Source organism: Bemisia tabaci, chromosome 6, assembly GCF_918797505.1.
Source record: "Bemisia tabaci chromosome 6, PGI_BMITA_v3".
NCBI lineage: Eukaryota > Metazoa > Arthropoda > Insecta > Hemiptera > Aleyrodidae > Bemisia > Bemisia tabaci.
The window spans coordinates 24,966,342-24,983,532 of NC_092798.1; the positions used below are offsets into that span (position 1 = coordinate 24,966,342).

Consider the following 17,191-nt stretch of genomic DNA (forward strand, 5'->3'; position numbering starts at 1 on the left):
GCGGAAAAAAAGGTGCCCACCCACATTTAAACTCGATGGTACTAAAAGACTAAAACCATGTACTCTAAATGTCTTAATTTCATTTAACTGTCTTCAATGACAAAATTGTTCCCGTAATTGCTCCCAAAAATGAACATTGATTCAACTTTAGCGAAGTAATATTATATTGGAAATTAACTTTTAGTGATTGACCTTCACTCCTACGTACTTAAAGATAAGGCACAGAGACTTTCAAGTTATTTGGTTGAGAAATTACCGAATGACGGTTGTAAAACTAAAAATACACGATTGCGTATTCTTGGCCCAGCCTGGAGGACCACTCCGTGAAAATCTGACTCAGGGGTCAAAGGGTTAAGTAGTAACCTACACAATACACATCACCCACGTATCAATACCTCTCTTTCGTCCGACTCAAAAGTCGCGGATATTTCGTCGTCTCCCGCACGAAAGAACGTAACTCCATCCGAAGGTTGCCAAATTGACTCAAACAATTTACTTCATTTCACCAAATTTTATCCGTGGAATTTTGTCAAAAATTTGTCTGATTTTTGCACGGCGTCTAAGGAAAAATCAGTGACATTTTCAGTTAGAAATGCCCAAAATTCCCTTGATTATATGCGATTTGCGAGGGGGAAATTTTACAACATTGCAATGGAGTTACGTTCTTTCGTGAAGAAGACGACAATTTGCGTGGGCGTGAAGAGCAAGACGTGGCGATGGAAATCGAAGGAGCGTCTTGGAGCTCAACGCCGTTTCCCATTACATTCCGTTTTTAATTGAGCGGACAGTCAGGAAGGTGGGCAGCTCCGGGGAGCACGTGTCACGACACCTGAAAAGTCGATCTGCGAGTGGGAACCGGGCGGGGGCGGGGGGACAGGAGCCGGGAAAAGCCGAAACCTCCAAGGGACAGGGCCCACGGGGGGCGGGAAGGGGGGGAGACGAGACTTTTCATTCACTCGGCGCTCGGCAGGGACCGGGGTGCTCTTGCGCGGGGACATGCGCGCTGCGCGGCGCTTTCCCGAGCGGGTTCGGGGCGCCCGAAAGCGAGTCAATAATCGCCCGCGCTACCCCAATGGCCGCTGAGTTTCCACAGTCGGCCCTCGCCCGCAAATCGCAGCGGCTAGCCTCTCTTTCCCGCGTTGCTCCGATCTCGAGTGGTGGTTGTGGTGGTGCAGTGCAGTGCTGTGACGATGCTGTCTAGTGCCTCCGGTCCCCGGGCCCAGGCCTCGTGATCCGGCCCCCAAAGGCCCCGTCGGCCCCGCCGCCCCCCGAGGAATATGCAGAAGGAAAACCACATGAGTCCCGCCGAGTCGCACCAGTATGTCGGACCCTATCGCCTGGAAAAGACCCTGGGAAAAGGGCAAACAGGTAAACATCCCTCCCTCCCTTTTCACTCTTGATACATAAACTTGGGACTGCATCCAATGCAATATCTAACGCTTATCCACCCGCTCTATTGGTGGTTGATCTGTGTATTGGACGATGCAGTACAAGCATCGTGCCCTGATGCGAAGCGCTTGAAGAGGTCTTCCGATCACAACTAGTTGATACGAATGTAGCTAGAATTAAGTTTTTCACTCTGGAGAGATATAACTTGGGTCTGCATCCAATGCAATACCTAATGCCAATTCACTCGCTATGTGGCTCTATTGGCGATTGATCTGTGTATTGGACGATGCAATCGTGCCCTAATGTGAGGTGCTCGCGGAGGTTCTCCGATCACGACTAGTTGATACGAATGGAGCTGGAACTAAGCGATCCACTCTTGATAGATATAACTTGGGCCTGCATTCAATGCAATACCTATAGTCTATCCACCCGCTACAAATCTCCATCGGCGATTGATCTGTGTATTGGACAATGCAATACAACCATCGTGCCTGATGTGAGGCGCTTGGAAAGGTCCGCTGATCACAACTAGTTGATACGAATGGAGCTGGAACTAAGTGTTCCACGCTCGATAGATATAACTTGGACCTGCATCCAATGCAATACCCAAATCCTATTCACCCACGAGAGAAATGGATTGCTGATCTGACAGTTAAATTGTTGAAAAATGCGTCCGACATGTTCCAAATGTACATTTTACTATAGTGGAAAGCTAATTCAACCACTGGGGTAGTTAAATTAGCATTCATTCATAGTGAAATCTACATTCTTTCCCTAAACTACATATCCATCGACGATTGATCGGTGTATTGGACTATAGAACACAACCATCGTGTCCTGATGTGGGGCGCTCCAAGGGTTACTCCGATCACTAGTTGATACGGATGGAGCTTGAACCAAGTTTCTTGGTTGCCACTCTTGTTTCTACTCTTTTGTTGCTCGAAAGAACACCTTAAGCATCATTATGCAAAGGGCTCTTTTCTTTTCATTGCTACATTTCTCTATCGGCGATTGATATGTGTATTGAACAATACAATACAATCATCGTGCCCTGATGTGAGGCGCTCGCGAAGGTTCTCTGATCACACCTAGTTGATACGGATGGAGCTTGAACCAAGTTTCTTGGTTGCCACTCTTGTTTCTACTCTTTTGTTGCTCGAAAGAACACCTTAAGCATCATTATGCAAAGGGCTCTTTTCTTTTCATTGCTATATTTCTCCATCGGCGATTGATATGTGTATTGAACAAGACAATACAATCATCGTGCCCTGATGTGAGGCGCTCGCGAAGGTTCTCTGATCACAACTAGTTGATTCGAATGGAGCTGGAACTAAGTTTTTCACTCTTGATAGATATAACTTGGGCCTGCATCCAGTGCAACACCTAACGTCTATTCACCCGCTGCATATATCCCTATTGACGATTGATCTAAGTATTGGACAATACAGTACAACCATCATGCCCTGATGTGAGGCGCTCCAGGAGGTACTCCGATCACAACTAGCTGATACAAATGGAGCCGCAACCACGTTTCTTGGTTGCTACTCTTATTTCTACTCTTCAGTTGCGCGGAAGTACTCCATAAACATCACTATACAGTGGGTTATTTTCTTTCATTGATTTCACCAACAAGAAATCTGAGAGGTAATCGACTATGTCTTCAGTTCCATTGAATCGATTCACCTCAATTTGTACTCGGAGGAGGGGAACCTAAGTTATTAAAATTCGTGAAAAAAGATGACTTGTGCCTCAAAGGCTTCTTTTCGTCTCAGATATACCCGTAAATAAACAAAGAACCTGTATAGTCTCTACATTAAAATTTACGAATGCAAAAAATTTTTCTTGGGAGACGGGAGGGAACTTGAACAGCCAGCAGACCAAATACTCCTTGCTTCCTTGTTTCCAAAATACTGGCTAATTGTTAGCCAATTCGATCCATAAGTACGTCTGTTTTCCTCTTGATGCGCCGCGCCTATCAACATCAATAGTGAAATTGGGAAAATGCATATCTCAGGTGTTTGTTCGACTCCATTTTTATTTTCTAGGAGACCGAGCCAACATCATGACTTTTTACAAAATACTCTTCAGAGATTGATCGCACTCAACCATTATAGCTACCTGTTCGTCAGCTGTTGAGCAACATGTAGAGCAATCTGTTTAGCAAACGAGTCGATGCCTCGTAAACTTGCTGGGCATACTGCTTAATCCGATGGTCAACCACCAACGAGAGAGTGAGATGACTGTTGCTACTTCCAACGAGATGTTGAATCGCTGAAAATAAAAGATTCCACCATTGTGGACATGCTGATGGAGAGTTAACTGCACTATATTTTGCGATTGGGACCCACTATTTCTTGCATTTTAGAAACAACGGACAGGCCATCAGCGCTTCCTTATGCAGATAGTTTCTTTGATTGGTGAATCAGAGATATAGCTGTACCTCATTCCATAATGCAGTTAAACCATATACCGTGCTTTGTCATCGCAGCTTTAAACACATATTTTTCTCTCGGATCTTCATACCTCAATAGTAATATACTCGTACCTTTATGAATGGATAATCTGATAAAGGGCACTCGCTACACAGCTTGCAAAATTGAGTTATTGGCGTGTATCAACTTGACTAGGGAAGAGACGTGTGCGTTATTATTTTTGCGTCTTCACTTCAAATTTTAAGGGGTAAGAGAAAGCCGTCAAACTCTCGAATATCTAATTCAAAAAGCGTTCGAACGGTGAAAGTGAAAAGGCAGAATCAGAGTAAATTAAGCGTGCTTAATCGATGGATAAGTGCCCCTCTTAGAGACAACCGAAAGTTTCAGAGGGCTTTTTATCCCTTATAATTTCAAATAAAGATGCAAAAATCACAGGGTACTGTTAGATAGTTATTATTGTTTAGAGACACTCAGCTACTGAGGCTATCAATGTGTGAGTGCAAATACAAAAAAAAATTAGATTTTTAATGTCCCTACCTACCAAAAACTCAATTTTAGCGTGTGTCTTTATTCCGATTGGCCATTCATGCATCACAAAAAAAGTATGAGGATGCAAGAGAAAGATTAGTACTTAAAGTTACGATGTTAATGTACATCATTCTTTCAATTTTCGGTTGACTTTAAAATGAATACTCGAAGGTGGAAGAGTGTGCACAAAAACGTTGTTACTTTAAAGAAAAGATTTAAAGAAAAATTATAAAAAAGCAGATTGAGAATATTGCGTCTTCAGTTAGTAACTTAATCGCCAAATGCTTGGATATGGTAGTTGATAACCTACCACCTAACCTTGGCTGCAACATGAAGTTGGCTAACCTTGGCTGCAATTATACCTACTCTACAAATGACCATATTGCATACGCAAAAAGCTGAAGGGGCATTACACATGGTGCGCATAAATGCGCACCATGTGCGCATAGTTTGCCATAGTGCGCATACATGCGCACAATGGCAAATTGATGGAAGGGTGTTGGCGCTGTTCGTTAAAAGCACAATAGGAACCTCCGCATAAAGCGATCTTCCTATATCAATACAACTTACGGAACTTACTTCTTCGTAGTTCGCGGTAGATAAAGAAGGAGAATTATAGGCATACCTACTTCGGCTTTTAATGTTTGTGCAAAAAATTAACTCTAAAATATACCCAATATAATACGCAAGTCAAATAGTCATGTTTTGAACTTTATTGATTGGTAAAAGACAAATAGATCTTTTTAAACCTTGAATTTCAAAATCGAAACTGGCTGAAGTATTTTTCCTTAAAAGCGCAGTAAATAATTTAATCTATGAACTCAGTGGGTAAGACGAAGCCTCCGGTACACTTTATCCCGATTTGGGTATCGTCGCAGCCGACTGCGACTGATGTCTCTTGAACATCCTCCACGAGACGAAAAGAAAAATTAATTAGAAAAAAAAATTAAAAAGCAAATTTTAAAATAGCTTCCTGGTGAAAGGATAGCCGAGTAAGTAGCCCTTATGTGTCCACCTATCTTGATTTTTTTCAGCCGCTACAGAATTGGGTCACGATTAAACTTGGAATGAAATAAGTTTCAGCGCTAATGTAGTCAGTTTGCTCATAACAATGTTATATTCAGAAATCTGTGGATTTGGTTTTAGTGTCTCTGAATGGCTCCAGTGGTAGACAGAGCATACGTTGGGTGACCTATTTCAAATGCATACGCCATTGTAGAAGAGCGCTTGACATTATAAAGCCTATGTATGTGAAGTTAGTCACCAGCATCTACAATGTAATCTTCAATGATCACATTTGCATGCGGTGCTGCTCTGCGACAAACCCTTCTATTTATTGCTTTCATCTGAAACTTACGCCAATTTGTGTCTCCTTTCCTTTTGATTAGAAAATGCGGGCGGAAAAATTACTCCTGAAAAAGATGAAGAATATTTTCGAATATGTTTTGATGATGAGAAAATTCCACAAAATTTTACGGTCGGAAACATTTTAGCATCTTACAATGCATACAAATGGACCGAGTTTAACAGAAAGGAACCAAGCCGCATCAGCTATTGTCAAATTTAACTAGGCAATTTAATTTTTTACGAGAGAACGTTTGTGCCTTTGAACCTTTGAAATTTTTAAGGAATTTGCTTCGTACCAGGTAAACAAATTCTCTGGAATTTGCACGAAAATCCGCAAAACCTTCGTCATGTAAAAAATTAAATTGCCCAATTAAATTTGGCAATAGCTGATGTGGCTCGGTTCCTTTCTGTTTAACGCGGTCCGAATGCTAACCGAAAGAACCGAGGGCACAAAATTTCTCCCTTCTATTGATGAGTATGCTCATAACCAACAAAAAAGTTTTTTGATTCAGGTTACCTGAGGATTTGGTCACAGGAATCACACTTTGCTGAGCCAAAGTTCAATTTCTGTGACTAAAAACTTTGGTAATCGATATGAACCGAAATTGTTTCTCGTGTACGGAGTCGCCTAATTTGATGGACATGCGACGAACCAGGACAAAAATTTTGACCGTTAAGGGCCGCCCCTAAATATCGTAACGCACTTTTCCGGCATTTTTTTACTCCTCCCCCGCTTGTGACGCTTTTGTGACGTAGGTCCATCCTGTAAAACGTAAAAACAAAATGGCGTAACGTTCTCGTCGAGTCCCCTCCCCCCTCTCTTTAGAGCGTTACATAATTTAGGAACGGCCCCTTAGGGCAGGACCTAATTTTCAAAAAACAAAAAAAAATTATCAGAATTATCTTAATCTTATAATGATCTTGGGCAATTTCACGACCCTTGCTCCTCCTGTAATTCGGCTCGTCGTCGGTGCCTATCGGGTAACCTTGCTCCCATTTCTGGTGGAGCTGAAACCACCCCGCACCACCATGTCGCGTTACGTGATTGATCAAACAAAACCATACCAGTGCTCAACACTTAAACTAAGCCCCTGAAGCCAGTGTATGGGTCACTTCACTGCCGAGTGCCGACAGAGCTGGCAGTTCCATGTTCTCCGACGACGGGCACAATTCCTGCTCATAAGCCAGCAGTGAGATTATTTCCTGAAATACGACCGCTTATCACGATTTCAAACACTAAATGGATGTATTTCTATCAAATGGAACTATGTGCATTAAGACATGAGTTCTGAGACCCATAATAATAAATGCCTGACAAGGCTCACGTCATAATGCACGTAGTTCCGTTTGGCAGAAATACGTCCAAATCATCTTCATTCTCTTCTTTTCTGTAGAAGATTTCAAGCCGTTTACGTTGAAATTAATATAAAAATCTTTTAAGATACCAACTAAACGAGATCCTTTGGTGTGAACGAAACTTTGGTTTGAAAATCTGATGAGGGTCTTGAGATTTTTCCTTTGTTTCCTTTTGAGTGAGGAATATTTGCAAATTTACACCAGAGGCTTTGAAATTCTAAATGAAGAACTGTATGACTCATTCATTCTGTCTTTATTTGCCATACTTACGCTTTCGAACGTCTATATTTTTTTAGAATGTTTTAAGGCTGCTCCACGCTGCATATTATATTGACTACTAACCTGCATTTACTGACTACTAACCGGCATTTACTGACTACTAAGCTATATTTACTGACTACCAGACTGCATGCATTGACTAGGGTGCGTTTACTCACAACTCCGATCTATCTTACTTTGACGATGTCTAGCTCCGGACCGAATTTTTTTAAGGGCAAAACAAGGCTTCATTTACAAAGTGAACGCAGTCGTGGGGCTCATCGGTTACCCCTTGCATCGCTAGCCAATGAGAGGGTTGGAAATGGCATCGATGAGCTCTTTTGAAACCCATCAGTTTGTACGCGGAGGAGAGCCTTAAAAATATATCAACAACGGGTAAATTGATTTTGCACCAGTAGAGGGCGTGCATTTGAATTCAATCAGACAGTTTTTAAACTCAAACATGAAGAATTAAAGCTTCACATTTTTCCTCTCACAACTGCGCTTTTCAAAATACAGACCTCAAACCGTTATAAAATTTCACTCAATGGCGAACAATTTGGTTAAGTTCGGGACAAAATATTCGTGCACTGTTCCTCTTAGGTAAATGTACCTAGAGTACCGTGTGAGTGTTTATGAGTACCTATTGAGAATCTGTTTCAGGTTGGCTCTGACATCTTAAGCTTCATGAAGAGAAATATCAAACAACGCTTGCAGATGATTTGAAATAATAGGAACTGAGGTTCTATTCCATTGGATCACGGTCAATTTTGGTCAAATTAGATAGATATAGGCGTACTTACTTAGTTTGGAAACCAATTCTGTGCATTAAATTCCAGAAAAAAGCTGGCCTACAAGCTAGGCCTCGATATGACACGGTTAGTAACGAATTCAGCAGATGACAACCTTGTTAATGGTTGATAACGATCCTACTGGGGCACGCCTCTACTGTGGCACGCCATAGTAGAGGTCCAAGTTTGAAAAGACATTTTCAAATATAATGCACAATATCGATTTCAAAACTGAGTAAACACCTTCGGTATATGAGTAAATTTTATGGTTCTTTATGCAAATAAAACCTCATTATCTGCACTCAGGAATGGTCTACAGCACGTGAGGTACGCCATTTTTTTGGATCCTAAGAGCTCAATAAAAGGCCCAAAATGGCTTAGCCAATCACGAGTGGAACCTTCAGAGGCCACACTCTGCCTATTAAGGTACTCTATACAGTCCATGGAATCTAGTACCTACGTCCTACATTCTCTTCATGAAGATACTCTGAATGTACCAACAACATCTCAATTTCCGTTTTTTGTTAGAGGTGTCGTCAGGTAAGTTGGCCGTTGTTTACTTTTGGTTTGCAAGTGAATACGACGAATTTAGGCCTCTTCACAGACCGTCGTTCGCTACTATCCATCTTGAAAACATCTGACTCCCGCAGAAGCAAGGTAACACAAGCCTGGATTGGTTTTTTAATACTTGTGTACAACTTTAATTTTCAGCCACATAGAAATTACAACCACAGAAAGGTCGCGGATCAACACTGATACACAGTTTGTTTACAATAAGATCATGAGACGGATTTTTCAAATAGTTCAAGTATTTTTAAGTAGTGTTCCGTGGTAAATATCGGCCAACTTATCTGACAACAGGCTCCTTTTTTGTGGGAGTTCGAATTCTTTAAATTAATAAATTTCCATTTAAACACTGAAAAAAAAAGTATGGTAACATCTACTGAAAGTCTTCTTGATTTTTTACACAGTGATACTGTTTAGCGATAGTAACCAGAATTTAAGTATGAATATTCACCAGAACTCTGGTGATACTTATCATGCATAACATGGTAAATGCTACCATGGAGTTTGGTGTTTATTACCATACTCGGATCATTGTATCAATGTATGGTAAAATGTACCAATTTTTTTTCAGTGAAGATGAGCCCTGAAATTCATTGAGATACAATCAATACACGGCTAAGTTCTAGAAATATATGGACACGGCTCGTGGGGAAAACAAACGGTGATATCCGGGCTTTTTGCGAAGCAATAATCCCCGGTTGAACCTCGTCCAACTGGGCGACGCTGAAGGCGAGGGGCGAGAGCATGGCTGTGGTGCGGTGCAGCACGTGGTCGCTCGAAAACGGGTATTTCGCGCGGAAATCGATAAAAGCATCGTTTACCTTCATGCGGACTTGGCGACTGAGTTTATTTCTGAGACTGCGGAGGAAAGCGTACTTAATTCATGTTTTATGCCCCAGACGCCGTGTTATGGAGACTCCGTGCCAAGAGGGTGGCTTTGCGGCGCGGAGCGGGCAGCATTTCGCTCCTTGCGAGAGGAACGGCTTTGTCGTCGCGATCCCGTTCTTTTTCCTTGGGGTAGGAACTCAAGCAGAATCAAAAGGCAACCCATCATTTTCCTAGACACATCCCGCCGACTCTTAACATTTCATTTTCCTGTTGGAAAAATCGAGGGTGACTGGAGTCGAGCTGAACCCGACTTGTGATTGCGCACATTGAGAGGGAACGTTCAGTAAATAAACGTTCGGCCAAAATCGCCCGTAGTATTCGGTTCATGGAACCGTACTCTCGGTTCAGGGAGCCGTGCACTCGGTTCGTGGAACCGTACTCTCGGTTCATGGAGCCGCACTCTCAGTTCATGGAACCGTACTCCCGGTTGATGGAGCCATGCTCTCGGTTCATGGTGCTGCATTGCCGGTTCATGGTGCCGTATACTCCGGTTCATGGAGCCGTACTTCCGGTTCATGGAGCCGTACTTCCGGTTCATGGAGCCGTGCTTCCGGTTTATGTACCGTGCTCTCGGCTCATATAACCGGACTCTCGGTTCATGGACCTGTATCGGGTATTCTCCGCTCATAGAACTGTACTCCCGGCTCATATAACCGAGCTCTCGAATCAAGTCCAACTATAGAAAAAGCTCGGTTCCATAAATCAAAATACAGCTTACAGGAGTGAGAGTGCGGTTATCTGAACCCAATATTCCGGCAGATGTAGAACCCCAAACTTACGGTTCATAAACCGACATTTTTTCCAGTGCAATTTCATGCCGACATTGCGCCTTCATATTTCATAACATTTTCTTCATGAGTACACTAAAAAGCGCCTTAATTGTGCCCCAATAATTGTGACGGCGTCCGGCAAAATGCGCGATTAGGTGAAAATTAAAATTGTTTGATGCGGCAAAAAAACCATTTTAGGGTGTAAAACATTCTGATTTTCAGTTTTAGATGTTGAGCAATCTCTAATAACCTCAGTCATTTCTGAGCCTGGCCACAGCGCCGACAAGTTTCGACAACGTTTTTCTTGAATTCCCAATTTTTGTCCTCAAACTTTCAGTTATTGCGTATGCAGGGCCGGATTAAGGGGGTGGCCACATGGGCCGTGGCCTATGGCGGCAAATTCAAGGGGCGGCAAAAATTTGCAATTTTTTAAAGTGTAGGTATTAAAAAAATCGGATTTAGAAAAAAAATTACAAACGAGAAAAGGCGACAAAATCTCTCATTTCTTGAGAGTATAGTAATTTCTAATTTTGTCGTCTCTTAGTGATACAAGAGACAGCACCTTCAATAATTCGAGTTAAGAGAGAGACCAAACACGCAATTTGGCCTGGTACGTCGACTTAGAGAGAAATGATAACGAGGACTTGAGATGAAAAGGAGAAGCCCTCGGCGCGGTGATCGGCATGTAACATATATTACCGCCTATAAGACTGCACGAATACTCAAGCATTGCATCAAACACAGTGCGGTCATTGCGGTCACCGTGAAACGGATAGCGCCTACAAGAATGCATGAATACTTCACGCATTGCGCCAAACACAGTGCGGTCAGCGTGAAACGCATAGCGCCTACAAGACTGCGTGAATACTTCACGCATTGCGCCAAACGCGGTGCGATCTGCGCGGCGCGGCGGCGGAAGTTGAAATCATTAAACCACATTCATGTTTGTTCCTTCATAATATTTTCGTTCATTTTTTATGAATGGAAGGCCTTGTCTACACAGAGATAGGTTTACGGAACTTAACTTTCGCGCAAAGTTTCGTGAACTTTTGCTAGTAGTGTGGACAGGGCTTTCCCAAAAAATATGTTCAACACGAGTAAACGCGTCTTTTGCATCTCTCCCCGCTGGCACGTTCACTTGAGGGTTTTTATTGAGTTTCAAAACGAATGAGAAGGGGGCGGCAAAACACAGGCGGCCCATGGGCGGCAAGTAGGTGAATCCGGCCCTGTGCGTAAGGACGAATTTTTAGATTTTTTGAACGTTCGTTGCGCTAAGTGGTGTTAAATTGAACCTTCTGATTTGAGGTATGGTTACATCGCTTCCATTCTACATCTCTTTTTGCCCGATTGTAAAAATTATCTATATTTGAGAAATTTTACCTCGTGTTGTACGTAGGTTACTCATCGTTCACCTGGCAGCGCGCTAAACTCTTATAAATGGTATTAGATCTTGAAAATTGTAATTTTTTGTGTGTCAGGTACATTATCTGTTAAGTTCTAATAATGTATGAAACATGTTTCCCTCCGTGATTCCCAAGGAAACTAGAATTTTCCTAGTTTTTACGAAGAGCATGTTATTACAAAATATACAATACCATTTTAACTTTTCTATAACCTGAAAACATTTCATTTGATACAAATCTTGAAACACAACTAATTTGTATCAAATTTGACACATGTTACATGCAACACGAAGCGTTACATGCCTGTGGAATGTAATGTAACATGTACATGTGATGTACATGCCTACATGTAGTGGAATCAAAATGGAGTCAAATGGTCAAATGGTCGAATGTTCGAATGGTCGAATGGCCAATGGTCAAATAGTCAATGGTCAATGGTCAAACGGTCAAATGGTACAAAATGGGTGCGCAACATCCTCATTATGATTCTGAAAAACATAATACTACAAAAAGGGCCCCCTAAGTTGATGATAATAGAGCGTGGTTTAGTAAGGTGTGGGCGAACAAACATGATTACAAAAGCACCAACACTAATAGGTCCTCGCGGTTGGAGACAGTTTGATTTAATATTTACATTATTGTGGCAGCTCAATCGTACTCTTTACGTTATTGATATTCCTTTGCACCCAGAGGAGGAAACGGTATTGTCTCCCGTGGCGTTCAACAATAAGTCTGTTCAAAATGCGCTCGATCTTGGACCCCGTTTTGCTGGCATAAGTAGCCTGCGGAAGGGTGGCATCGCACGGAAACTTTTGACTGATGATGCCGCAGTGATGCAGTGCTGCAAAATTTCGGAAAAATATGTCAAAGCATCATAACTGGCTCCAGTTATCTTGTAACTTGTTGAATATCTAGGAAGAGTTCGGCGCTGAAAACGGCAGTCAGAATTATTGAAAATGGCAAAACGACAATGTCTTGCGTATTTACTGTATTTTTAAGGTACAAAAAGACATTTTCGAAATCGAACAGAATTGAAATTTGGTCTCTTGAGAAGTAAACAAACAGCTTTGAGCTTGAGCCTTTTCTAAACATTTATTGATTCCTTTTGATAAAGTCCTGCACTTCGTCGTTTAATTACTCATTTGCGGTTACTTTAAACAGTCAACTGATGTTATATTTTACCACAATGGTTTTGCCTCATCATCATATAGTGCTCATCTTCTTTGGGGAACTTAAATACGCGCTTCCATAGCAAATAAACGGAGAACTTCTCTAATACAAACGTATTAAAGCTTTACTTTTTTTTTTTTTTAAGCTTAAATTGAGCATTCAATTTATTATAGAGTGGCACACTCCCTCTGAAGTAAATGGTTTGAGAAAGCAACACTCTATAGATAACTTACCACTACTACTAACATGCCGCTCTTATGACGCTTTCGTGCGCTCTGCGACACCTGACCGCCACTGATAGCGATCTGATAGTTCCTCCAGTAAATCGCATCCCCCCATATCCTCCCCTATTCCACCAATCCACGTTTTGGCAGGGAATCCTCTGCGTTTTCTGCCAGAGGGGACCCAATCCAGAACCTCATCTTCTGGCATCCTTTTCACATGCACGTACCAGCGGTCTGATTGTTACAATTTTGTGTTTGTCGAGTGGACATGGATGACATAGGTTAAATAGCGAAGCGTGATTGGTCGACTATGTCTTATCGCTGCTTTGTCGACTGGAATTGACGACGAACTGAAGGCACCCTTTGAGTTTCCGACAGTATGTCGTCCATACCACTCGTCAAAGCAGCGACAAGACTTAGCCGACCAATCACGCTTCGCCATTTAACCTATGTCATCCATGTCCAGCCGACAAACACAAAATTTCAAAAATCAGGCTGCATACAAGCTGTCTCGTGAAAATATCATACACTATGTTGTTTTTGACGCCCATAATGTCACGTATCCTTTGATTCCGAACGTAATCCTTCCTCGTCCACTTTTAACTCGAAAGCCAGTATTTTAAAAGACAGTCCGGCAATGCTGACATGAACTTCAAGTTCAGCTGTGACTCATCAATGCTAGCCGCTAGGGTGGGATGCGAGAACCAGGAGTTCGCCCTCTCCCGATCACCATGTAATGGCCCAGGTGAGCCGTGCCACACGGCAAACATGGAGTTGATGAAATTTACGGAAATCGCCCACTCCGTGAGCCGAGGGGAGGGACATGCTCCGCGAGGGGTTGAGGCCGGAAAAATAGATCTGCGGCTTGAGCCATTTCGATGGTGAGGAGGGAGACAATGCAACATCAAATCTAGTTGAGGGGCAGAGACTTCGACACCACCCACGCACCGTTTACTTAGGGTGTTTCCGGATGTCTTTTGTTTGCGCTGTATCAGGGAGAAATAACAATCTTGGGGAGGGTCTTTAGAGTTAACCTTGTTGATTAAAAAAAATTGATCAATCAACAAATTCAAGAAGACAAAAATGAAGAAAAAAAATATTGCGTGTAGAAATGATTAAAGAACTATGCTCATAATGATGTTTCTTTGACAAGCTCAGTAAAAGCTCAAATCAAAGTAGACAAAACTAGTTAAAAACGCAAATGCTCGTTTTTAAAGAACGCCTTTACTTTTGAAGGCAAGCTACGAGATATCGCGAGGATCGCGTTAGGAATGAGACGGTAAGGGAGATCATGGATGGCAGACGGACCATCCTGCATGACATAATGGCGAAACAACAAAATTTGGAATGGTCATGTTGGGAGAATGGCAGGAGATAGGTTGCCAAAGAAGGTCCTTGGTTGGGTTCCTCCTGGGAGAAGGCGTAGAGGGCGTGCGTAAACTAGAAACTTAGTGTACCATGTGCGAATTAATTATCATTAAATAAGGTTTATCAATAAGGCCGTTTTTGGGTCCATCATAGCTGAATTTCCTCAACTTTTTGATTTTTTGCTGATTGAGAGTTTCCATTTTGCGAGATACATCATAATTTGGTTATTTTCGGTCTCTTTTAAGGTCATCAAGGGATGGACTTGCCATCACTACCAGAGAAATTCAAGAACACAATCATTTGAATAGACATTGTACAGTGAGCAGGAGTAACCACCTATACGCGCATGGATAAGTGGTTGTTCTTGCGTAGGGTTCAATTACACACCTGCCAAGTCCCTATTTGACAGGATGGAAGTGTGGCAGGTCGTAGAGTAGTTCCAAAACTATTTTCATTCGAATTAAATTATACGGTGAGATCAGTTTTTGTCATGAAGCAAGCGTTCAAAGTTCTCTGCAGTTTTCTGTGATAATAGTAAGTCAATAGAAAGTATGAAAGTTCACATGTTTATCGTACGATAAAGTTTGAATTTCTTTTCATTTAGGAACGGAGGGAGACATGTTTAAAAAAGAATAGTATTTTAAACCATCAATTACAGAGCACTTGCTGCGTGGTTTTTCTTTATTTTTCCCATATCACTCCATTCATTCATTTCAAGCGCGTCCCAGGACTGATCATTTCCTCGATTTTAAAACCTTAAATTTTGAACGGAGAAAAAATATCACAATCCCAATTAGACTCCAAGCTGATTTTGACGCCAGATATTAGAGTATTTTCAAAAGCCAGAGGTATGGTTAAGTCAGCTGCAAGTGTGGTTGGATCAACCATACCTCTAGCTGGTGCCCTCACCGTCAGCATAAGTGTGGTTGGATTAACTATACCGCTAGCTGGTGCGTTTACACTTCTAACTAGTACAACTACTCTCATGACTGGCATTGGCTGGCGCCAAAATCAGCAGGAAGTACAGGTTTAGATTGTGATATTTTTTTTAGTATGTTTTCTGAATTTGGTACGATGAAAAATTAGTTCAAAATACAATCCTTCATCCATTATAAATTTTCTGTACTGGACCTTCAGCTTCAACTTCAGTTTCAGCAGAAATTCCCTTCTGTCAGAGTCAGAGAGAATGGGATGACTAAGGATTGTTGACTTGTGAAGCGCCCGCATGCATATTGCGACTGCAAACAAACGGCGTTTGCACAGAAAATGACACTACGTGACGCGGACCAGGGCACCAAGCAGGACGAAAGTCTCTGTGCATGTCCACGAGGATATTAAACGTATCTGCCAGCCGAGGGCCGACCGTGCTTGAATGTGTCGAGATAGTTTTTGAGCAGACTCTCAGGTTCTTGACTCCATTGTGCGGAGGGGTGGCGGCCCGGCGCCCGGCGGGGGCGGCGGCGCCGTGGCGGCGGGGCGGAGGCGGGGGGCATCGATTTTCCCTTTTCCCTTTTCCCAGCAGCATAATGCTTACAACTATTTCCCGAGTCCCACAACTCATCCCCCCTCCCCGCCCAACCCTGTTGCCACACAGCGAGGAAACTGTACCCACCCTCCGCCGCGCCGCGCCGGGCTGATGCGATGGTTAGGGCAAATCTGCGCGGGGCGTGGGTGGCAAAAAATCACACTGAACTAAAATTTGTTTACTTTGGCAACTTGAAAATTTGCTCGGCAAGAATGAAAATTATCGAAGGAAGATTTTTCATGAAGCGGCTGCGTTACAAATGTTCGAAAGTCGCAGGGATGGCAATTTTGTATTACTTACCAATTTACTTCCACAATTAATTGGCACACTTTTTATTTTCGTTTGATAGTGATTTTCGATACTTATTAAAATTCTACAGACTCAATTGGATGTATTTTTGCCAAACGGAACTATGTGCATTAAGACATGAGCCCTGAGACCCATAAGATTATATGTATAACAGGGCTCACGTCATAATGCACATAGTTCCGTTCGGCAAAAATACGTCCAATTGGCGAGGCATAGACGGGGAATAACACCAATTTTGGATGATTTAAAAATGAAGGGTTTAGTCCTTCCTTTTGTTTCATAAACGCGCGCATTTTGCTCTCTTTCTGAACTCAAGGCTTTGCCGAAATTAAAACCAAAATTCTAAAGGCGACTACTGTTCACTAGACCGTGAAACCTCTCGGCGAGTCCCTTGAGTGGATTAAAATATTTAAAAATAAAGCAGGTTCAAAATTGCAACCCAAGAAAGTTCCGTCTCTCGTCAAATTAGAGGAAGCGCGTCTTAAAGTGGCGACCTCAGATTTTATGTATTTGTTGTTTCAAAAAATTCGAATAATGAGTACATCGAGTGGCAAGTCACCTTGAGTTGACAATACTACAGCCAGTTGAAAATAAGTAGCAACAAGTTCATCCCATTAGAGGATGAGATTATTCGCAGAGCGCTCTGCGTATTGAAGGAAATGAGACTCTCAACATTCGCCTTCAATTAGAGGGGATGCATCCAAAGCCTCACATATGAGTGTACTTCAAGAAAACATCGTTTTGCACATGATATGAGGTATCTGCAATAAGTGCAAAAATTATTATTAGTGCCTAGTATTAATTATAACTTTTGGGATCTAATGAGACGTTCGAATTTCATTTTTCTCTTAAACAGCTCTGCTGTT

At 42.2% G+C, this 17,191-nt stretch overlaps 1 protein-coding gene across 1 annotated transcript in view; it reads left to right on the forward strand.

The window, feature by feature from the left end:
* Window positions 1-1,042: 1,042 nt before the first annotated feature.
* sff (sugar-free frosting) overlaps window positions 1,043-17,191 on the forward strand; it is a 133,594-nt gene continuing 117,445 nt past the window's right edge. Inside the window, exon 1 of the mRNA XM_019059283.2 lies at window positions 1,043-1,368. Coding sequence (XP_018914828.1) covers window positions 1,278-1,368 — 91 coding nt within the window. The 5' untranslated portion in view covers window positions 1,043-1,277. The remainder of the gene's footprint in view (window positions 1,369-17,191) is intronic.